Source organism: Miniopterus natalensis, chromosome 7 (assembly GCF_054644295.1).
Source record: "Miniopterus natalensis isolate mMinNat1 chromosome 7, mMinNat1.hap1, whole genome shotgun sequence".
Taxonomy (NCBI): domain Eukaryota; kingdom Metazoa; phylum Chordata; class Mammalia; order Chiroptera; family Miniopteridae; genus Miniopterus; species Miniopterus natalensis.
In genome coordinates this window covers 20,424,971-20,449,942 of record NC_142087.1, presented here as the reverse complement: position 1 = coordinate 20,449,942, position 24,972 = coordinate 20,424,971, and the positions used below count along the sequence as shown (strand labels likewise).

Here is a 24,972-nt window from a genome sequence, read left to right as displayed (position 1 = left end):
ATGTGGGGCTACCTGAGGGTGTTTCTGCTGCTTTCCCTCCCAAAGCAGGGGTGTTCCCACGCCAACAGGGCACCTGAGCTCTACTTCGCCAAGAGGCACATGCAAGGAAGTGAGCGCAGGGACAGGCCCAGATGTTACTGTGCCATCTGCGATGTCCCATTTTGCCAACCCTTTTCTCTCAGGGGTGTGATGAAGTTCCCTGGAAGGTGACGGAGCCCTGTCCCCTCAGGCTGTCTCTGTGGGCTGGCCGTGACTGTGGGAGCCCTGCAGTCCTGGCTGGGCCGTGTCTGGCAGTGAGGGGAGGGGAGGAAGACTGTGGGTAGAGGAAGACAATGGGTGTCCCCAGTCCTCAGTGGCACACGCTGTCCATCTCCACCCGGTCAAAGGGTTCATTTTCGATGGCATCATCTTACCAAGAAAGATTAACATGAAGGCCACGTAAGGAAGTCTCCCCCTACCTCCAGTCGTAAATAATACGCGCGTTCCTTCGGGGGTGACCATCAACAATGCTTACTGGGTATTTCTCCAGTGGCTCCATGAGAAGGGCGTCCCCAAAGATCAGTCGGCAATACTCGGCCATCTTAGCCTGCTGCTTCGGGCTGAGGGAAAATGAAAACAAGGGAGGAAGGAGGTTTATTCAGAGGCCGGGCAGGAAGGCACGCTTCGTGTTACGAACCACAGAAAGAGGCCAGGCCCTCGTCCGACCCTTCAGGGTCCGTTTTTACCGTTCAACACCCCTTGTTTGCTACCCTGCCTTATGAGAATCTGAACACGACGCGCTGGTGGGTGGTGGAAGGTGTTCCTAAGGCTGACCTGCAGAGACACAGAGGGAGGGGACGGCCGGTCACTTGCCTGTCACTGGATTCTTGAGTGTCCCAGAGTTAGGGACTCAGTCCCTTTTGTTTAATTTCCTGATCCCAAGCCAAGTGCAAGACACTTGGGGGTGGAATTAGTTCATGATTTCGTGTGAATTCTTGGGTGAAACTTGTCCATCCAACAGAGAGAACTGCGCCGTGAAGGAGGTTTATGAGGAGGGGAGGGAGGGGAGGGAGGAAGGCAGGGAGGGGGCAGAGAGGAGGGGGGAGAGAGACCATGTCGCATAATGTAGAAGAAAGGAACAGACAGGCGGAAGTCTTGCGGGGAGGTCCTGGAGGAAAGGCGACAGCAGCCGGCGCCTTGGGGAAAGGTGTCTGCCACCCTTCTGTGCGCAACAGGGACGCCGAGGCGGTGCTGGCCCGACCGCGCGCCTGCAGGCTCCTGGGCTGGTGGAGCCGCGGCACTTGCGAGCTGAGCTCCAGGCCCTCAACCGCTCTGCATCTACCAACTGGGGAGGATAATAGCTGTTCCTGGGGAGAACAGAGGATGCCGAGGAGGTGAAGTGAAGTAACGGCTGCAAGTGCCTTTTAAACACTGAGATGGCGGCAAAGTGAGAGGATGCCACTCAGACTGGACGACTTGTGAGCCTGCGAACATAGAAACACAGTTCATACGAGGGAACATCCGTCTCGTTTCCATAGCCCTGCTTCCTTTGACCTTTTACAAAGCAATAACACTTCCTTCCATTCCGAGAATGTTAAATATCATTACAAAGGCACCCAATCCGCCGGGTTTTGGGGGCTGCGATTCTGACCTACAGGCTGCCACGCTGGATCTCCAATAGTCGGCTCCATGTGCTGCAGTGTGAACACGTTTTAGCAGAACCGGGACAGAAGCAAGGTAAATAAGTGATAGAGAGTCTTCTCTATGCAATTCGGATTGAATATAAGTGTGATTATTTCCCTTCCCTCTTCAAAACCATGACTGCTAAGCCTGGATCAGGGACTGTTTTTTTCCTGGAAGGGAAAACCATATTGGGGGTTCAAATCATACTGCAATGGTCCGCACGAACAAGCACTCCTTATATTACCCCTTTATAAAAAAAGGCATATATTTTGGCGATCAAGCGAGTTTACTGGGGTTCAAATATGAGCTTGAGGTCACTGCTTTCTTGGAACTGCAGGGAAAGGCAAAGAAGGGATTCACAGACCTTGCAAATCTCTACAAAACAACCTCCCAACTTCTCAACCTGCCTTTCTTGACACATATGAGGTTTTACTGCTGGCTTATGCAGCCCTGAGGAGGCACTGTGGCATTCCTCAGCCATTTCAGAGAGAGGAAAACCTGCCAGTCGAAGCAGTGATCCTGAAAAACACTGGGGTGCGATGCATTGGAAGCTGGGGAGCAAGGAGAGGGATGTGGCTGATCGGGCAGGCACCCCAGGCAGCCTCAGCTCAGACAGACACCTTTGCTCCAAGGATACCTGGCCCAAGGGCTCACCTAAGCCAGCCTGCTCTGCACTTTTAGCTGAAACAAGTCCATCTGTGCTGGGCACCCACATTCCAGAATGCATAAAAGAAACTGTCCAAACCCTCCATTTCACTTTCACAGAATGAAACTATTAAATGTCGCAGAGCTTTGCTACTCCGAGTGTGGTCCATGGACCAGCAGCACCAACAGCGCCTGGAGCTGGTTAGAAATGCAGGTCAAGGCCTCCAGGGAAGATTCTGAAACAGATTCTCTGGGGAAGTGGCCCAGCGTCTGTGTCTTAACAAGCCCTCTGGATGATCCTGACGCATGCTCAAGTTTAAAACCGCTACACAGACTAAAACAAGTCAACAGGTGCTGAAGGGGATGCTTTTTCTTGAGTTTTGGAGCTTGGGAGCCCCAGGTTCCTTTGATCAGAGTCCTGGAGGGACAAGGGTTTCATCCTAATGCCCTGCTTTTGGATTCCTCAGGGAACCATATTCTCACCAGCAGAGAGAGATGTTCCAGGTGTCCCATTGCAGGTGACAGGCAGATTCCCCTGTCCTCTGTCAAGCAGTTCTCCAGGCCTGGAGGAGGAATTTCCTGGAGTAAAATTTTACACTGGATTCCATAGCCTGCAGCGGTTAATACTGCAGATGGTGGGGCTTAGTCTCCTGATTCACTGTGTTGGGAGTGGAGGCCTGAAACCTGCATTTGTGACAAGTCTGCAGGTAATTCCAATGCAGGTGGTTAATGGGCTTCGGCGTTTAGAGCAGGATGTGAACATTTCATTGGAATCACCGGGGGTCTTAAGAAAATGAGGCTTCGACTTCAGAGTCTAGCGTGGGACCCCAGACTGCATTTCTAGCAAGATCCCAGTGGTGCGTACGGTGCCGGTCCATGGATTGACCGCACCTTGTACAGCAAGGAGCTACGTCTGACCCAGTCTTTTAAAAACCTGCTTCAAAATCAACAGAGATGGAGAGAACATGAGGTGGGCGTCCACGAAAAAAGTAAAACGCGCTATTTGGTAATCAGGCAATTCACGCTCTCCACCAGCGCCCACGCCCACCTGACAGGAAACCGAATCAGAACACAGGGCAACCTGAATAGGGAAAGTCAGTGGGAAACAAACCAGCTTTAATTGTGGGTCAGAACTGCAGCAATGACAGGCAATTAAATTGCAAGCTGCAAAAAATAAAAATAAAAATCCTAAAGCACTGAGAGATTCAACGGTGGCTACCATGGTGATGAAGAGAAAAACATTCAAAACACATTTTGAACTTCAGGCCATAGCAGAAACATCTGGACACAGTAAAATACCTGCAGTGTTTTAATAAAGTGTCGGCACCTAGCAGAGTGGTCGGCTTCCTGACCGCGAAGCGAGCCCCGTTTCATGGGGTCTCTCCTCCAAGTTGCACTAAACCAGCCTCCTCTGTAGATGAGGAACCCACAGTGCATGGAAATTAAAAACCTGTCCAAAATGCCCCTTTGTCTGCAGCTGAACCATGGCCAGAGGTTACCTCACCAGCTTCTGGTGGAGAATTCTTCTCCTGGAAGTGCTAGTCTATAAATTAGTTGGAGCATTGGGGTGACCTAGGACTTTTCCAAGTCTTATTTGGAGAAACTCGAATTCAGGAGTGGGGCGGGGCTCAGGAATCTGCATTTTCTGGGGTTCAGCCGCAGCAGATGAACAAGTGCCAGCAGCTGGTGGCAGATTCCCATCTGTTGTCCATGAACAGGTGATTTCAGATAAGTGGAGAGGAAACCAGAAAATTCAGTGGGCCTTGTGTTTTGCAGGGTGAGTTTGTTTGGGCTTGGCTGAGCTGGGACCAGAGGTCGGAGTCTGGCATGTTGTATCCACAGCACACAGAATAACGTGGCTCGCTAGGGATGGCAAATAGATTTGCCTTTGGTGGGTGTGTTCCTCGGTCGCTGTGCTGGGAAGGATTCTGAGGTTGTGTCTCGGTTTAGTGGGAGCTAGTGCTGCAGCTGATGAATGTCTGACTCACGGCTCAGCAAGGTGAGGTGGCCCACACACGTGTCAAGCAGAGGGTTGTATCGGCAAAGGGAAGGCTTATCAGATTTCTCTGGGGGTGTGACAGTCGTCCCAGGAAGGAATTGTGGCTGAGCGATTTTGATACGTGCAGCTCAAGGACAACAGAAATATGAAGCAAACAGCTTCCTCCCACAATAGAATTCAATATCTTTGTATTTCGCTGCCATTAGATTATCTCAATGGTTTGAGATAAATAGCATGGCATCCAGAGGTGGTTTTCCTGTTTTCTTTTGTTATGTGTGAATTATTTATGAACTTTTAATAGCTAAATTTCTCATTTTTAAACCAGAAAGAGCAGTATTGTGGCACTATCATTTTTGCTTTAATGCACAACAGAGGCTTAGTTTTCATGCCCAGTTTTGACTCTCCCTGTGATTGGTGTTAAAAGACTGCAAAAAATGTCCTGTGGCTAAGGGTGGAGCCACCTAAATGTGAACATTTGTAGGCAGGTGGCTTGTGGGTGCTCTGCTGGTCTTCATTTGATGTTTTCAAGGCTCAGAGCATCTGCTTGGGTGTGTGTGTGGGGGGGGTGGTTAAATGCATGAGTTTTGAAAGCAGACTAGCCAAATCTGAATCCCAGCTCTGTCACAGTTTAGCTGGCCAACCTTGGGCAAGTTACTCACACTCTTAGGGACTCAGTTTCTTCACCTGTCAAATAGGGATAATCATGATAATACTTATTCTTAGGAGCACCTGGGTTTGTGGCGACGGTTACCTGAGCTTATGCTTGGAACACTGCTCAGGACATAATGAATATTGGCTGGTGTTATGTCTGTGGTGGTTTTGGTTATTGCTGCCTCTCCGGCTACCTTATGGGAGAGCTCAGTGTAGCAGGTATGACCATCAGGAATGGATTTGTAAATTTTGTAAACAGCTCTTCACTTTGTCTAATTTACCTAGAAACATTTCTTGAAGAAAATAAATGTGCTACATTTGGAGATATTTCTCCAAAGGAAATAAAGCATCAATAAGTCTGGGAACTGTAGTGCCTGGAAGGATGCTAAAGCACTGTAAGAGCCCAGTGACAAACGGACGGGCAGAGATGAGAAGGTGCTCCAGGAAAGTCACCTGTAAATCAGAGCTGTCGCAGCAAATGAGATACGAAACGCGGAGACTGAAGAGGCGCTGCTCCCTTTAGTTAGAAGATAAATGGCAATGAAACGGAATAAATGTCTTTCTCTTCAACGGGCCCTCAGAAGTTTTAGAAAAACTATGGACCCAATGACTACATCATCCATTGGGTGCCTGTTTCCTGATGAAACAGAATCATGAGCTGGTAAACGTAGCACGGGTTTCCTGAGGGCAAACTAGACATACAGACAGTTATTAAATTGGCTACTTTACAATAAAGTCTCTCGCTACATACACATTAACAAAGGGCCACTCTGAACTACTTAGAATTCCTCAAGCTGAAATGTGGTCATGACCAACATGTATGGACATTAGTTGGGGAGAGGAAATTAGTGACCTGGAAAAGACTGTCAGTGAGCAGGGAGAAAGGAACCTGTGACCGGATCAGGAGAGGTGCTGCTGGCTCCCAGAGGAAACCGGCTTAGGTCCTTGAAATCAAAGAGAGGACGACTTCCCAAACGCTGGTTTGAGCAACGATGGTCACTAATCCATCGTCATTAGACATTAATTCCATGGACGAGAATTTCAGTTTCTTGCATTTTGATTGAATATAGATTAGAATTTTTCATTTCGAAACTCTTTAAATTGAGTACGTACATGATAAGCGAATACCCATGTATTTGAAGTAAATGTGTCTTATACCCTGGTCCTCTGTTATGAATGAATATGAAGCAGTAAAGTGAGAACCACCTTTCCTTTCTGTAGCTCAGCACGAGAGCAGGGTGCTCTGCGCTGGAAAAATGTGCGCCAGTGCTAACAAACAGGAGACCGTGGGAAGGGGCTGAGGGGACGTCTGGTGGCCCGAGTTCTGTATAAGGACAAAGTGGCAGAAGAGAATCTACAGCTGTCCCTGCACCAGCTCCCGTGTGCACGCAACTGTGCACTGTAGAGTGACCATCAGTCTGCATGCAACAGAAGGAGCTCGTGAAGGAGGGTCATAACAGAGGCCCCTGCAACAGAGGCAGGTATTGTGTAAGGAAATGTGCTCCACTGCACTGTGAAAAGCAGGAGTCCTCAACTGAAAACCCCCACTATGGCATGGAAATAGGTTCCACAAGTCCAATGGATTATTTGAATGTAAATGAGATGTAAATGAATTCCATCACATGCAGATGAAAACATGCCACCTACTATGTAACGTAATCAAAGAACACAATTAATAATGTCAAATTATCTTACATCGGATGAACAATTATTAAACATGCCCTACTTGGGGAAAAGGCTTCCTATTGAACGTGTTAAATACTTACGAATCCACGTGATTCTCAAATGAAAGGAGGATTGGGAAAGGTGAAGTCTTAAATGCACACTCAGCGATTGCTTCTATCACTTCCTAAAAATGAGAACACATATACATTCAATATGCCAGAATTTTAATGTGGATAGTTTTTTCCTTGGGGTTACACCCATGAATATGGTTATGGTTTTCACTTGTAAAACAGTATCAAGTGGCTGGAAATGGCTAGAAGAGATTTCGAAGGCTGCTGCACTGTCAATTTTCTGACTCTTGACTTAGCAAGGTTGGAAAAAAAAAACATACCCAAAAGACTAAATTTTGGTGTGTGGGGGGGTGCAATTATGAAGGAGAATGGTTCTGTTTGCTCATCGCATCTACTTTGTTTTTATAATAACTCTAGTCATATTGTAAAAAATTTAGACAAGAGGTGGCAAACATTTTCACCCATAAATTCACCCTCTGAACCAAACCACTGTTGGCATTTGGTTATATTCTAGTCTGTTCTTCATGTATTTGTATAACTTAGTATTAATTATAGTAAATACTCTATTTGTATTTTTTGTTATTGAGATATAACTCACCCATTTAAAGTATACAATTATGTGATTTTTAGTATATTTATGGAGTTATGCAACCATCCTCCCAATCTAAGTTAGGATGTTTTTATCACCCCCAAAAAGAAATCACGTTTCCATTAGCAGTCACTGCCCATTCCACCCCCCACCCCATACACCCAGCCCTAGGCAAGCGCCAGTCTACTTCTGTCTCCATAGATATGCCTACTCCAAACATTTCATGCAAGTGGAATCGTACATATGTGGTCTTTTACGTCTGGCATCTTTCATTTAGCGTGCTTTCACTCATCCACGCTGTAACATGTATCAGTACTTCATTGCTCAATCTGTATATTTTTAAAATGTGAATGTCATAAGCTTTAATATCGGTATAACATTCTAGGGAGTAGCAGTATCGTAACTGATTTAACCATTACCCAGTTGTGGGACCAGCATTTTAAGAGCTATCATTCAAATAATTCTACAAAGAACATCTTCATTTTCCCCCCTAATAGTCTGATTTATTCTGGGAATGAATTCTCAGAAGGGGAATTACTGAATCAAAGAATATGAATACTTTCAAAGTCTCCTGTGTTTCTCCAAATTACTTTTTATCTTTGATTGCCCAGAGCACTGTAGGAAGGGCCAGATGTCAATGCATATCTACTAGCTTTCGGCATTATTTTTTCAAAATATTTTTATCATTGAACTGGTATTAAAGCAGGGTCTCACTTATTTTTAATTATGTCACTCTCAATACTACTGTGGTTTTAATACTCACACATTTGTTTTTAGCTGCTTTTATTCTTTTTGCATTGTCTTTTCAAGTGGGGATTTCCATTCTCATTCCCTATGCCTGGGCCTTTCCACTATCTTTTCTACCTTCCTTTATATCCAAGCCAGAAAGTGATTTCCCTGGCCCCAGACTATAAATAAGTCTTTCTAATTCTGTACTATATTTGCATATATCCTCTGAGAAGGATGTGCCTGCATGGAGGGAAATGATTGCTCTCACCATTTCCTAGAAGTGAATTCATAGATTGCCTTCCATACATGATCAGTTTAACTTTTATAATAGTTGATGCCATCAAAAATAAGTGCACTATAAATAGCAAGCTGCACCAAGATTTTAAATTCTTCATTTGATTTATTTGAGCAGAGGCCTGGGATTCAAAACCACTAGTGTTTTAGTCTTACTTCTTAGCTTTCCAAGCCATGTGACCTTGGGAAAAATCACTTAATGCCTCTGTGCACTGGTTTACTGACCTGTCGAGTGGGGGTGACAAACTTCATTCCACAAGCCGTGGTGGTAATGCATCAAGAAAAGGCAGAGACCCAGTTTATGATGGGCACATGCTCTCAAGTCAACTAAGGTTATTTACCTTGCTGGTGCCTCCCCCCACTCACCCTAAACCTTCCCTTTTAGACTCTTACTAATACAAACAAGAGGTACCACTAAATGAGCACTTATTATGTTGCAGACACATATGTTATCTCATGCTATAAACATTCTACAAGAAAAACGGTACCCACTATCTGAAAGGTTATACAATGGAGGCTCAGAGATATTAACTAATTTGCCCAAGGTCACAGCGAGGAGAATCCAAGGAACCCCAGGAAAGTTTGTCTGACTCCAGGGTGTATGCTCTTAGCCTTCACAGTAACTCTCCTGCAGCTAATAAACTTAACCCATCTAAGACCAGAGCCCTCAAAAGAATTGAGAGAAGATATCATAAAGGAAGTGAGTGGTAAGTGCCAACAGAGGCGGGGGAGCTAGGTTTTATTTCATAAATTTGGGTCCTATTGTGTCAGATGAAGGCAAAACACATTAGAGCCATTCTTGATTCTGTTTCTCTCACATCTTCTGGTTCATCAGCAATCCTGTCCAAAATATATTTGGAATATAGCCACATCTCAGCACCTCTACCTCAGTCATCCTGATCCACAGAGTCTTTGCAATAACCGCTATGAGAGATTTTAACATTTCCACATTTCACTGCCCCTTCCCGTGAGATCTGTTGATAATAGGCATGGCCATGTGTGTGTGTCGGCCAGTGAAATACGTGTGCAAGTGATAGGTTCCGCTGCTGAGCATAGTCTTCAAGAGCCATCATGTAGCTCTGACATTTCTCTTCCCCCTGCATGAGCCCCGTGATGTTACAGATTGGGGCTATTCTTTCTATATGTATTTGCAGACACTATCTATCAGAGCAACAGCCAACAGCCAACCCGAGCCAGAAATGAACCTTTGTGGTTCTAAATCACTGAGATTCTGGAGTTTCTTTTTACTGCAGCAAAACCTAGTGGAGGCAGACTGATAGAGCCTTTTAACTGCTTTCCTGACTTCTATCTTTGACCCCCACATTACATACCACAGCCAGAGTGATTGGTCCTAAACAAGAATCAGAGGATTTCGCTACTTTGGGGTAAAACTTTTTCATTAGCTTTCCACGGAACAGAGTGAAATCCAAATTCTTTATCAGATCTGGCACCTGCTATCTCTCTAAGTTCATCTCCTTTTCTGTTCACCGTTGCTCACCCTGATACAGTCCAGGAATCTTCTCTTAGTTGTCCTTGAACACACCAAACATGATTTCATCTCTTTCATTTATTACTTTATCTTTGTTGCTTTTGTCAGGAATACTCTTATCTGAAAACAAGGCTTACTTCCATATACGGTGGGGTGGTCTCTACTCGAATGTCCCATAATCAAAGTCTTTCTCCCACCACACTGCTAAAAATGGCACACGGCTAGCCCGTTCCCTTCAATATTTACTGACGTCACCTTAAAGGTCAGATCTCCATGTGCCACACTGTGTGTTTCTTTTGGTCTACTTCTCCCCACTAGAATGTAAGCTCCTTGAAGGTAATTACTCAGTTTTCTCTGCTGCTCTGTCACTCAGATGCTCACAAAATATTTTCAGGTAAATAAATGAACTCTTAACATTCTTAATAGAAGAGAAACATTTATCTACTTGTGCTCCAATTTATTCTTCTGTTGACTATTTCAGATTTCAGCACACTTTTCCCATAAAGGACCAGAGAGTAAATATTTTAGACTTTGCTGGCCACATGGTTTCTATGGAAACTATTCCACTCTTGCTTTGTAGCCCCAAAGCAGCCACGAATAATGAACGAACACATGGACATGGCGATGTTCCAACCAAACTTAATTTCCCCAAACAGGTGGCATGTGGAATGTGGCCTGAAGAACACAGTTTGTCAGCCTCTGGACCAGTCTGATCATTGACTTAAGCAAAGCTTAAAACTTGATTGTAACCAAAAGTAAATGTCATTTTGTATTACAGAAGCTTGAATGTGGATTCCATACACAATAGCATGGTTGACTTTAACACTTTCATGGCTGAAATCTCCATTCAAGGTTGGGTCTTACATTGAGAAAAAAAGGTCTTTCAAATGTAGATGTAAGTAAAAGTGTATTTAGACTTTGATGACTTCCTGATGATGATGAGAGCTGTCTCTGGCTGGTTGAGAGCTGCTCCACTTGCCTCTATTATTGAAGTTAGATTGTAGACTTGCCCCAGTAGAGTCAGGCCTGAAAGTGAGAACCCTGTACCTTCTGCCTTAGAAAGTGGGTTATTTTGCCCCAGGCCAAGGGCCTCTCTCTTAAATTTGGCCAATGAAGTGTGCATGTTTTTCTGGGCCTGCTCTCAGGCTTGTAGGGAATTCATGACTCTGTCTTGAATTGTTCCCTGGGTCTGGTTCTCTCTCCCCATGGTAAAGATGCTGCTGCGGCCTGAACTACAGCTGGGCCCTGGGCTTCCCAGACCTTCCTACCTGTGTCTCCTGCTTCTCCATTTTCCTGCCTCTGGTGTTGTGCACTTCTAGTCTTGTGCACTTGACTTGGGACCTGTGTTTGCAATAGATCCTCCAAGCTCAGCTGCCATATCCTTCTCAGCTCCCACTGGGTGTTTAACCAGGGCTAAGTTGTGTTTAATTTGTCATATAGTTTGGGCTTCTAACTTCTTCCTAGAGATGGGGTGGATGTCAGGGATAGCGTGTGGAGGGCACCCAGAACCTCTACCACGGCAGCTTTAGAAATGACTTAATTCAACCCCTGCCCTCACCCTGACTTAATAACTCCTTGCATAAATAATACCACAACTATTATATTTGTAGAAAGAAAGCTAAAGTGTGACTTCTTAAATTTCAGCTACAGTGTCAGTAGCTAACATTTACAGAGTGCTAACCGCGGGCCATGCACTATTCTAAGTAGTGTCCATGTGTGAAGTAGCATCCTCGACTGCTGACAACAACCTAGAGGTGAACACTATCATCACCTCCACTTCACTCCTGAGAAAGAGGTTCGGGCTGCTAAGGGTGCTTCTCCTGCAAGTGGGGGAGCTGGCATTGGAACCCCAGCGTCAGACAGCTCTAGAGCTGCAATCTTAACTTCCACGGTTTCTTTTCTCTCTTCTCTCCCTTCCTCTCCCCCCTCCCTCTGCCCATCTCTCCCCATCTCTACCATAACTTTTGCCACCAGCTTAGGAAACCTTTCTGAACATTTAAAACCAAGGCAAACATTTACTGAATTTAACCTAATGATTTTAATTGGGAGCACTTGAAAATTGCCAAGTTCCATTGTGAGACTTTTGTGTTTTTGATGCCTTTGAAATATTTTGCATAGTGCACAAGATCACTCGGGGTGAGAAAAATAGTTATAGGTTTAAAGTTTCGTCCTTTCATGTAAGCCACCGTCAGTGGACACTGGAATGTGAAAGTACCTTACTATGCAATTGTTCCTTATTAAGCCCAAACCGTTTTTCAGAGAATAATACCAGATTCAATAATCTATAAACCATACGGCTCAATTACTAACCTCCAGTGGGAAAATCTGCCCTTGAAATCCTTTATCCTTGACAGGCAACAGCAGGGTGCATTTGATATCCATTTTATGGGAGCATTTATGCAGCAGTTAAATTGCATCCTAAATTATTATTTCTCTCAGAGAATGAAGCTTTATTTTCAGAAATGCTCCATTTAACCTCATACTCAAATTTAATATATTTTCACCATGTATGTCATCAAATTCCCCAGTTTTCCATCTTGTACAACTGCTGGTTACAAAGGAGCTGCCTGAGGGGGAGAAAAAGGAGCAGCTTGGGGATGGGGAGGGCAGGTGGGTGTCTCCTGTGGGGAGGAAGGAGACTGAGAGGGAGCAGATGGAATGAAGACCAAGTGGAGAATTACTATATCATGACCATCAGAAAGGCTGTGGCAATGAGGCAAAGAAAGAGAAGGGCAGATATATGGGGTAAATATAAGTAATTCCATAGTGTAAAATAAAAAGGTCTCCAGAAAGAGCTTTCCCAGAACATAACTTTTTATTTTGGCCCATACTTTAAGTAGTAGGTAACTGCCAACAGGAACTTTCACTTTGGGGATATGTTGCCCAGAAGCTTTCCTGATTACACAGGCTGAGAGTAGATAAACTGTGTGACATAAAAATGACAGACTTCTACAATCAGTTTACCTTGCTGCTGTAAAACATGCTGCAGGTATATAGTCTAATTAGACTGTGAAGGTCAGGCCCAAATATACAGGGCAGACCAACCTGGTGAACAGCAGGATAACATTTTCACTACCCTCCAATATACTTGGAATTTCACATGTGAAAATTGAGAAATATGAAGTTGATTTATCTGATAAAGAGGCACAAGAAAGACTAAAAATGAAAGCTGTGCTGTAATTTGTCTTTTTTCTTTGGAATGGAAAAATTCATTTAAAAAACACATTTATTGAGTACCTACTAAATATCAGATTCCTTTTAAAGTGCTTGGAACAGATCAGGGAACAAAACAAAGATCCCTGTCTCTGTGGAGCTTATATGCTGGTAGAAGGAAACACACAATAAACAAGGAACATAATAATTAAGTAAATTAAGCAGAGTGGTAGAAGGTGATAGATGCCAGATGATAAGCAGAATAAATAAAGAGGTGGCGGGGAGTATATCAGGAGTGTTGGAGTGGGCAGGAAAGCTGGTTACAGTGTTAAATAGTGGTCCCGGTAGCCTCACTGAGAAGGTGGCATTTGAGAAAGGCTTCAAGGAGGTAAGACGGGAACCATGCAGATACCTGGGGGAAGAGCATTCCAAGCAGTGGGAACAGCCTGTGCAGAGGCTGTGAGGCGGGACCTGCCTACCACAGTCAGAGAGCAGGAAGGAAGCCAGTGGAGTTGAAACTGAGGGAGTGAGAGAGGAGATGGTAAGTGGGGGGTGGGTAGACCACACAGGGCCTTGTCCCCCATTTCTCTCCTTACCCTTTCTTATAAATTCAGTGTACACAGTGGTTTCTGGAAAAGCAGACCACATGCTGATAGTCATGTAGAGCAGGGCTGGGACAGGTTGAGGCAAGTGAGGTGTCCAAATGGGAAATTTAAAGAAACTCATTCTCAGGAGTCAGCTCTGCATTTACACAACACTGAGGAAGGACCTCCTCAGGTTTTGCACGCTAAGTGCCTCACTTGCCTCACCCTGGTCCTAGTTCTGATGCAGAGAATTCTTGCTCTGTATATTTGTCCACAAAACGGGTGGGCCTTTCCACATCCCACACTCGTCCTTGCCCACCACCACCACCCATATCTCTGCAAGAACGGTCTATCCTGCAAACGCACATCAGTAGGAAGCAGGGCTGGGAAAACCAACCATCGGGGGAGATGGGTTTGCTGTTCTCTTTGGCCACCCCGTACCCCCAACTCCACCAGCAGGGAGAGAGGGGAAGCAGTATTCTGGGCTCGATTTAGCCTTTTAGTCTCTGAATCCGTCAGCAAGTGTGTGGATGTGATTGAGAAGCTGTGCTTCTAGCTCGGGAATAGATATTCAATCAGCCCATGGCTCTGAGATCACAGATAAGATTGAAGAAGCACTTGTATGATCGAGTGCACAGGGAGAGTCACTCTAAGCTGACTTGATGGCTGAGGCCAAAAAGTCAATGCTCCACATAAAATAAATATGCCTTAGAAGGAACTCAAAGAACCTTGAGGATTATACATTTTAAAGAAAATATAATTTCCTTAATAAAAAAAAGAACCTCACATGAGGGGACCGTGGGCAAGGGGTAGGCAGGCCCTCCTGGCAGTGGGTCAGTGAACAAGGCTCATCAGTCCCTTAGCTCATTAACGGTTCCATCAGAATCATCTCCATCCATCAACAGGCAGATAAGCTCAAGTTGCACTCACCCTACACCAGGGTCATCTGTCCTCCACTCTTTCTTAGAGTCCAACCAGATTAGGGTTCATATCTTATATGTCTGGCAAAGGACAATGGCAGGAGCTGGGAGGCTGGGAGACTATGAAAACGAAAGAAAAGCCCTGGCCGGTGTGGCTCAGTTGGCTGAGCATTGTCACCCACCCACAGGTTCCTGGTTCGATTCCCAACAGAAGCGCATGCCCAGGTTGTGGCCTCAACCCCCAGTAGGGGGCATGCAGGAGGCAGCCGATCCGATCCATGTTTCTCTCTCATTGATGTTTCTCTCTCTCCCTTTCCCTAACTCTCTCTCTAAAATCAATAAAAACATATTTTTTTAAAAAATGAAACAAGCCCGGCCAACGTAGCTCAGGGGTTGAGCATCAACCTGTGATTCAGGAGATCTTGGTTTGACTCCCAGTCCAGGCACATGCCTGGGTTGCCGGCTCCATCCCCAGTCGGGGCTGTGCAGGAGGCAGCTGATCAATGACTCTCTCATCACTGATGTTTCTATCTCTTTCCTCCTCTCCCTTCCTCTCTCTGAAATCAATAAAGACATATTTTAAAAAAGAAAAAAAAAGAAACAAAAAGCCGTTGATTTTCTCTTAAGGAAAACCAAAAGACCTTAAGAGCGCTCAACTTCACTAGCAGATACAACTTTTGAAATTTGGTCAGAACTGAGATAATCCCATATTAAACTTTGTTGTTAAATTTAGTGAAGGGTGCTATTTTTCTCTAATTATTGTATTGTAGCTTAAGTTTAAGAAATCAGGAAAAGTCAGATTTCCTAGACACAACATACTCAGCACATTTTAAGGTGCTAGTGATACTACTTCTGAACACATTTTTATTGCTGTCAAACTTAGACCTTTGATCAGGACATCCGGCTACCTCAACTGAAACCCTGGCTGTTCTTTAAAAAGCTTTTATCTTTTTTTTGCCGCTCTCTGAAGTGATAACCATTTATTTTATCACATTGCAAGTGCCCCAGGCCTAAAAGTCTGCGATAGGGAATTTGTTGCTCCTAATGCTACTTCTGCAACATTACTTCCCAATCTTATTTTAAAACAAAATCTAACCCAGTTCTCATGAAGCAGCCAGACCAGCTTTTACCACATCCTCACATCTGCTGTCTACTGAGCTCCTCCTCATTCAGCAAACACTTTGGCAAGTGGTTCACTGTCTTTCTTTTTTTCTTCATCCAAAGCTTTGTCTCCAATCTTGGTGACATCAACATCTCATTTGTCCATTATTCTGGCCTCTCAACACCCTAGCCTCCCCATTTTCCATGGCCCTGTCGCCACTCTACCTTAGTTACTCGAATACTTGGGTTCTGCTCGTTGGTTGCCTAGGGCAAGAGTTAGTGACCCAGAGTCAGTTCTGCCCTGAGAACCAGGCAACCCAGGTTGGGGCTCATGCCATGGGACCTGTGCTCTAGAGGTTGTCCTCTGGCCCGTCTCTACTAATTCCCTTCCAAAGAAGGGAGAAAGCTGAGTCAGCCAAGAAAACCTGTAAGGCCCACATATCCCCTTTCTAGATCACTTTCCAGGTACCTACGACCCCAGATATCCCCACCCAAATGGCCCTAAGCTCCTGAGGATGGTTCTTTGCAAGGTACATGAACAGAGCTTGGATATTTGGACTTTGGTGTTCAAATGCATGAATGTGGGGTTCTTTATGGTGTAGGATGGAGCCATAAGTGGAAAGAGAAGGGAGATGACTATTTCTGGCAAATAAGAATGGTTGATGCTTCTTATAAATTACAGCTTTAGCCCTACCTACTGGATAGGATTTATTAAGATACCTAATCATAAGATTATGTCTGCTTCCTGACAGCACCCAATCCATAGAAAACCCTGCTTCCTTGAACACCAGCCCCTCAAATCACCTAATGCATGCCCAAATCCTGTAAGCCTTCTTTAACACACTTTTATTGAGAAACAACAGTTCCCCATGACATGTGTGCCAATAAATCCAACTTTGACTGCAGGTATGTTCTTAGGGGTCTTTGACCCCCCTCGGTACCACAAACCACATGTAATAGTCAATATTCCATTCTAGCGTCACAGAATGAGATATTACATGATAATTAAGAGCAGCCATTAATATCATCATCATCTAGAAAGCAAACAGGCTAGAGATACATGCAGTAATATTGATGAAATCTCCCAATGATGTGGATTGAAAGAATCAAGAAATGCAATAAAGCATACTAGAGTATGAGTCCAGTTATATCCAGTTAAAAAAAAAAAAATGGTGAAACTATATTATTTAGGGCAGTACATAAACTAGTCCAGCTCTGAAGAAAAGTACAGGGGCGATCACTGTAGCAGTCAGGAAGGTGGTCTTCTCTGGGGTAATAAGGTCATTCTGATTGAAATGGGTATATAAGGTATTTCTGGGGTACCAATAAGCTCCTATTTCTTGATTTAGGTGTTAGATACATGGGTGTAAACTTTATATCCATCTATTAAACTGTACAAATAAGTTGTAGGTATTCTTTATGTTACATGTCACAGTGATAAAATGCAAGAATCAGAGTGCCAAATAGACAAATAAATGGGCATTTCCTTTCATAAGACAGTTTAGATTTGGTTAGTAAGAATCAATTCACCTGATGCCAACTACCCATGAATAAACTGCTCAACTGCAGCCCCTGAAATGGCAAGAGAATTGATGGCCTCTGGACTTAACTGTAACCACTGGGACCTTCTACTTTAGGAAGCTGTACCTTCCCAGTTTCCCATCTTAGCAAGAGTCATTCACTCTACCTTGAAGGATATTTCGGTCGTCATGGTGAACCCATGAGTGATGACTGGTTCCTCCTCTGCGGTCCGTCCTTTCCAGCAGTCCAACTCCACACAGCGACAACCAGAAAGAAGCACTTGACGATACATCTCGACGGAGGAGTTTCCAGCCAGCTGTCCAGCTGTAAAACACCAACAAAATGAACCCCAGAATCCCATGAAGCAAGGAAGACATTGGTGGCTTCCTAGACAAGCATTTCAACAATGGGAAAACAAAGTGCTTAAGAGGCTGAATAGTTGTTCTCAGCCTTTCTTCTGCCTCAACATACCGGAAGGTAATGGGAAAATCAATAATGCAGTGTGACTCCTTAGCAGTGGTTTTGGGGAAGAGAAAATATAAGAAAGAAAGCACTGTAACAATAACAATAACTGATTTTTATTAACTGCTTACCATGTGCTAATTATAGTTCTTTGAACCCTACATGTATTACTACATTTAATTTTCACAAAAATCTCTTGGGATTACTACCTTTAAAAAAACAAATTTATTTTCAGATAATGGAAATGGCATAGAGGAATTCATTTACCCAAGTTTCCAAAGTTAGGAAATGGAAGACCCAGGATTATAATTTCAATATAATTCTGACTGCCTTTCTATGAGGGAGTACTGTTGACAGTTTATTATATAAGTCAATCCCTTCTGTCATGTTTGTCCAAGACACAAATGCTTAGAAAAGCTAAACACTCTCTTCTCAAAAAGTGCTCTTTTATAAGAATAAATTTAAATTTGACAAAAGAAGTGAAAAACTTATACTTGAATAATTACAAAACATTGTTTAAAAAAATTTAAAGACAACCTAAATATATAAAAAGACATCCCATGTTCATGGAGTGGAAGATTTAATATTGTTAAGATAGTACTACTCCCCAAACTGACCTACATTTCAATTCTGAGGATTCTAATATCATAATTTTGTGAACAAATATATAGACCTTTTTGCAATTTGATCTCTGGCCCTACTTGAGTGACTAAAAGGTTTTGGAGTTTGAACTCTGACTGTTTACGTGAGGAAATGCATTCCCTGCAGTGTCCATTTAATCACAAAACTTGTTTTATCAGTTTATTTTGCAGACTCAAAGGGAAACTGAGGCATTGGCTCACGCCTTGTGACCTTCCTCCTGCCGACCATGTCTTATGACTCCAACCTTGGCCATATCTCATGACTCTACCTGCTGACCAGGCATCAGCAGAAACTGGAGATGCCCTATAGCGCCAACCAATCACTCTTTTGCTTGCACATATTCACAGTTTTGATGCTTGCCCCAACCAGTCCCCATAAAAATCAGTTCTCTGTGCCACTGCATATAAATCCGTAAATCCTCTGCTCTACCCCTTCCTCTTCAGAATGTACTTTTGGTCTATGCTGAAGGCTACCTCTCCCTGTAAACCATATATAAATCTTTCTTTTGCCTGCCAGAAGGATCTTCTGGAATTTCTAGACAATTTTTATCACAATCCTAGCTGGCTTTTTGGCACAAATTGACAAGCTGATCCTAAAATTAATATGAAAATGTAAAGAACCCAGAATAGGCAAAACAATCTTAAAAAATAAGAACAAAGTTGGAGGGCTCACACTTCCCAATTTTAAAACTTAACTGTGAAATAGTAATCAAGACAGTACACTGGCATAAGGATAGACATATGGAACACTGGAATAGAACGACGAGTCCAGAAATAAACCCTCACGTTCATGGTCAATTGGCTTACAACAAGGGTGCCAAGAAAACACATTGCAGAAAGAATCATTTTTAAAATAAATGGTGCTGGGGCAACTGGTTAGCCACATGTGAAATGATGATGTTAGACATCATCTCACATCATATACAAAAAAATTAACTCAAGATGGATTAAGCTTCTAAATGTAAGTTTTTAATAAAAACTATGCTCACACAGTGTTTTTAAAAAACACACCATAAAACTCTTAAAAATAAAACACAGGGGTAAATCTTTGTCACCTGTATTAGGCAATGGTTTTGTAGATAAGAGACCAAAAGCACAAGCAACAAAGGAAAAAAATAGATAAATTTCATTCAAATTAAAAACCTTTGTGAACAGAACTGAAATATTCCTGTGAAATGATGAGAATTGTAATAATCAAGGCACCTGAGAAATTCTGGCAGGAATGAAAGCCAAATTATTACTGTTTCATTTAGGAAGTCATTGGAAGGCACTAATTTCCTGACAAATTATTTTTATAAGATTAATAATAAATAACTTTAAAGACAAGCCCACCATCAACACACAAATCTTTGGTTTTCCACATTAAAGATTTTCTCTGATTTACACTCCACAAGCCTCCATCATCTTTTATAATAGTGAGTTTAAAGATGACATATTGATGCAAACTGTTAAAATGATGTTGAAATGGACAAATCTGCCTGGTGGAGACAGGGAACAAAGAAAATGGATGTCACAACACCCAATCATCAGCGTAACAAAGGATGGCCTTCTTGAGCTCTATAGAGCCCTAGTAAATGCACCAAAAGGGAGAGTAAGTAGGTTTGCATAATCACTTTTCTCTACTGGAAAAATAGGGCATTTTATCTTTTTTTATTTTTAATTTAAATTTTTATTGTTGACACTATTGCAGATATCCCCGATTCTCCCCATTCGCCCAGCTCCACCCAGTCCCCACACGCCCCCTTAGCCCTTAGAACACTATTGTGTATGGAACCAGACAATAGTGAAACAGGACATTTTAAACACACAAATGTGTTGCAAAAGCAGAAATGCTGACCAAATAATCTAGAAAGTTCCTGGTGCTAGATAATCAGTTTGCCATTTAGAATTGCCTCAGAGTTTGTCCTAATGAAGATCTTTGCTCATAAATGAAAAGGAGATAGTGCAAGAAAAGTGGAAAAGATAGTCCTTTACATGTTACATTTAAGGGAGGGCTACTTTGGAACAAATGTTCTAAGAACTTTTGTTTGGATTTACTTGCAATATTGTTTATCATTCAAAGAACTAATAGAAGGGACTTAATGTACTTTTAAAATGTTGATCAGTTAATGTTTTGAAAGACCTGGTAAGGCATGCGAAGGAATATGAAAAACAACAACAAAGAATGGGAGGTCTGTGTGTGTGTGTGTGTGTGTGTGTGTTGTGTTTATTGTCCAACACCTAAGCCAACAGAATCCCTCCAAAGTAAACTTGTTCATTTTTACAATGAATAATCTTTTTAGAAATGGAAGTCTCCCAGCAAAAGCCTATTTTGAGAAAACGCACATATTTCCATAAAGTCCTCTTCGTTGGAATGCATATTAGGTTCCTTATATGTTATCCTTTATTTATGGAGATTTTTTCCAAATGTGTATACCAATATTCTCCATTATTTCCTCCTGTTCTGCCTCAACGCTGGTTTATTTTTCTTTCCTTAAGTCCCATTGTATTTCCATTTGATTAGATCCAATAAATATAGCTTCTGGGGCCAGGGGATTGCCAGGGGTTGGGATTAATAATATGTCATGAGTCACTCAACCCTTGTTATTTCTGAAACTAGTATCTGACATCATCTCTGCTTGGCTGTGAGCACCCCCTGGAGTACATTCCAAGCCCATGATGGAACTTGGGAGCTGAGGCTCCATCTCAGATTAATCCCTAATACTGCCCCAAGTCATAGCTCTGCAACTTGTCACTTGACTGAATTCATTTTGGGCAGCTGGCTACAGTCACTTGAGCTTTGTCTCAGATTACCCAAGGCATCCACGGATGGAAGAGACCAGAAAATTGAAAATAACAATCCCTCTATTAACACAGGCTTCTGAGCAATTTCTCCTCTTGCAGAGGGTGATGGTTGTCTGTATTTATATTTAACATTATTTATTGTCTTCTTATTAACATCCGGTGTATGAAGATTCAAGAGTGTGATGCATTTGTTAATTAAGTGACCTTCTTTAATAAACATTGTCTCCTTTAAAAAATGGAAGTGGGGACTATTTCTCTTTGCTTTCAAGGCAGTGAGAACCATTCAGGATGGGGCAAAAGTAGGTTTAGGTATAGAATACAATAATTATTAACTAATAATACAAGAATAAAGTCTGTGTTTCTGCTACGCACAAACCTACCTTTGCCCCACTCTAATCCCACAGGGATACTTGAGAATTCTCAACTGTCCCAAATACAGAGCAGGTGTAGTTTGCCTCGACTGCCTCTAGGGGCATCAGTCTGATCTGATCTTTTCTGTAGTGTCTGTCGGCTGCCTCAGGGAGTCCATGAAACTCTCTTGAACAGAGATCCAACTGCCATGAGATGGCTTAGGTAGGAAATGGGAAACATTAAGCATATGCATTACTAATTATCAGGCTCCGTGCATATTCCCAAATACATTCTCCGTGGGAGACAAAATACTGGGGATAAAGAATGACATGGGACATAGTCCATACCTTCACCATCTAGGTAGTGAGGCAAGAACAAATAAAGGAGCAGGTACTTATGTGCCAGGGTATTTAAATTCACCCCAATATTACACTCTGGTTGCCTTTTCTCTTCTTCTCCTTTCTCCTTGCTAATAGAGCTTTCTATTTAGGTTCTAATGTGCTTCTCGTTCCCCTCCCCAGCCCTGAGGTAAATCTTAATTCTTCTCAGCCAGTCACAGCAGTTCTGTGGCCCATGTTAGTGGTCCATGTGGGCATTGCCATGTGGTGTGACTCCAGGCTATATTTAATAGGACTTAAAGGAAAGTCTACTAGGTGGGGTTGAGGGGACCTCACTCTTATAAAGGCTCGCCTGGCCGGGCGTGGCTCAGCGGTTGAGCGTTGACCTGGGATCCAGGTGATCGGGGTTCGATTCCCGGTCAGGGCGCATGCCCAGGTTGTGGGCTTGATCAATGACTCTCTCATCATTGATGTCTCTCTCTCTCTTCCTCTCTTTTCCTCTCTCTGAAATCAATAAAGATATATTTAAAAAATATATATCTATATATAAAGGCTCACAATACAGGGACTTTCCGTGTGTCACATGTGGATCTTACTTCACAGGGAGGCAATGTTCAGGGTGTACCATCAAACTGAAATCATAAGGGAGCAAAAAGATGGAAAGCATCTGGGCCTCCCATGACATCGATAAATCCTTGATTTAATTAACGCTCAACCACCCTGCTTCTGGACTTCTTGTTGTGTGAGATAATACATTCCCTAATATTTAAGCCATTAAGTAACAGTATCCTAAATAAGTCAGAGAAAGACAAATACCATATGATTTCATTTATATGTGGAATCTAAAGGACAAAATAAATGAACAAACAAGATGGAAACAGACTTACATATACAGAGAACAGCCAGAGGGGAGGGGGGTTGGGGGAATCGGTGAAAAAGGTGACGGGATTGAGAAGTGCAAATTGGTAGTTACAAAATAGTCACAGGGATATAAAGTACAGCACAGGGGATATAGTCAATGGTATTGTAATAACTATGTATGGTGCCAGGTGGGTACTGGAAATATTAGGGGGAACACTTTGTAAAGTTTATGATTGTCTAACCACTATGTTGTACACCTGAAACTAATACAAAATCATGCTGAATGTAAACTGTAATTGCAAAATAAAATTTACAGAAGTAATGGTATCCTATTACTTACAGCCCAAAATACCCTGGCTGTTTCAGTATATCTTCATTTTACAAATGAAGAAACTAAGGCTAAGAAGAGTTAAGCATGTATTTGATTTGGAGGCAAATTAAAACTTAGTCTGTTTATTTGCTCAGTTCGTCTTCTTTCCATTCTATCACCCAACTTTCATAGGCCTGTGTGTGATTTAAACCAAAAATAAGTTATAACGGGTTGCATATGCTGCAAGCTAAATGAGCAGGAGAGATGTGAAAGAAAGGTTGGCAGTGGGAGACTGACAAGGGTAAAACTCTACCTTGAGTCACTGCTAGAACTTTTCTGCAGCTAAGAACATGTATGTGAGAGAGGAGTTGAATAATTATTTGATACATCCAATCAGATAATGTAATTCATAAGGGGAATGATTAAAACATAAAGTTATGTTTTTATTTTTAGGTTGAATAAGGATGTTAATTATTCAGTTATAATTATTCACTTATACACCCTTCGCCTCGCTGGTGTATACGGAGCCATTATCTCCCAAATGGTTTAGAATATGGGAAGATTTATGAAGAGCTGGAAAACTACAGGTTGAAATGAGTGCAGACTGTTCTATCCAGAGACACTTTTGTTTTGAGTCATAAGGCTAGATTTCTCAAGGAAAAACAATAATTTAAAGCATAATCACTACTTGATGTACTGCCAAGGGTATCCAAACCTTAGAAAATGACCATCGTAATTAAAAATCAACTCATTCTGTGCAACTATTTCTCTCAATTGTCCAATTTATTTTTCCTTTTGAGTGTCTTGATAGTTAACAAAAGGGCAATAATGAGTAGAGAAATAGACATCATAATAACAAGGCATTGCTAAATTGATTGGTTTTCATAGTGTTGATTTAATTTTGAATACTCAAAAGAAAACATTCTAAATATCAAAATTCTCCTTGTTTGAATTTGGACTATCATTTCTCAGGAATACTAGTTCCTAAAATGCTCCAAGGAAATGAGTAGGGTGGTGATAAGGAGAGTAGGATTGGTTATAACTTTAATGATTTGAATCTGTAAGCCTTCACCCTATATTAAAAACATCCTGCAGTAGGTGCCAATCTTGTTTGTACCTAGCATTTTTCAAACTTATTTGAATAGGAAAACTTTCCTTTTACTACCAAATAGCCTTTATATAAAATACTGTTTCTATAGAAAAAGTTTCCACTTGTTCTGGAAATGGCTGTAAAGTATAAAATGTAAATCATTTTCTTAGTATTGCCTTTAACATTTAATTGGATTCTACTGAATTATACATACATTGGTTATATTTTTATTTTATAATATTCTTAATTGGCCTTGGGAAGTTTGATTTCTGTACCATTGATGTTTGTATTTACCTAAAGGCTCCTGAGAGATGAGTTTTACATTAGGTTTATCTATAATTAAAACAATGATACTAATAATATTATATAAAGTAAAATCAGATTGTACCTGTAAGTCAAAAGAGGATTTCAGGCAAAGCTTCAAGAGCCTGTATTAGTATGTTCATGTAATTATTCTTGGCTAATTATATGGAATTCTCCTTAATTCCCCTGCAGGAAAGGGAAGGCTTTGATACTGGGACAAGGTAATATTGTTAGAATGTGTATTTTTATAATGCAAACTTTGGTATAATAATACACAGCTCAGAAAAGTGAGCAAGATAAATTTTTACAAAACATTAAAGATCAGAACATCATTTAACATAGGTAACAGTTTAAAAATTGAGTATCTGAAAATATGTGAACTCTAATGCTACAAGAAACTGAATACTTGGAGAGATAATTCGTTTACTGATTCAGAAGTCATGCATATGAATCAGATGGTTGTGATATGAAACCACTGAACAAAAATTTGGGAGATAGCTATTTCAGCTCTTTCTTGTACACAAAAGGAGCGGACGCTTTCCTAGTAGCTGTAAATTCTTTTGAGAACTATTGGCCATTAATATGCTAATACCCTAAAGAAACTAACAAATAAAGCCAAATTCTGTACCACATCTGTGCTTATCAAGCTATTCAAAGGAAGGGCAAATCAGTGATTCTGGGATAAATTAATTGGACTGAAAATCCTTAGTGAAATGCAGTTTTAAAAAAAAGAAAGAAAAAAGAACTGCAGAGAAAAAT

At 42.1% G+C, this 24,972-nt stretch overlaps 1 protein-coding gene across 1 annotated transcript in view; it reads right to left on the bottom strand.

Annotated features, from left to right (window-relative positions):
* PLCB1 (phospholipase C beta 1) overlaps positions 1-24,972 on the bottom strand; it is a 531,624-nt gene that overhangs the window by 106,124 nt on the left and 400,528 nt on the right. The window contains exons 11-13 of the mRNA XM_016212033.2: positions 17,240-17,397; positions 6,724-6,806; positions 515-599 (exon numbers count right to left, since the gene is read on the bottom strand). Coding sequence (XP_016067519.1) covers positions 515-599; positions 6,724-6,806; positions 17,240-17,397 — 326 coding nt within the window. The remainder of the gene's footprint in view (positions 1-514; positions 600-6,723; positions 6,807-17,239; positions 17,398-24,972) is intronic.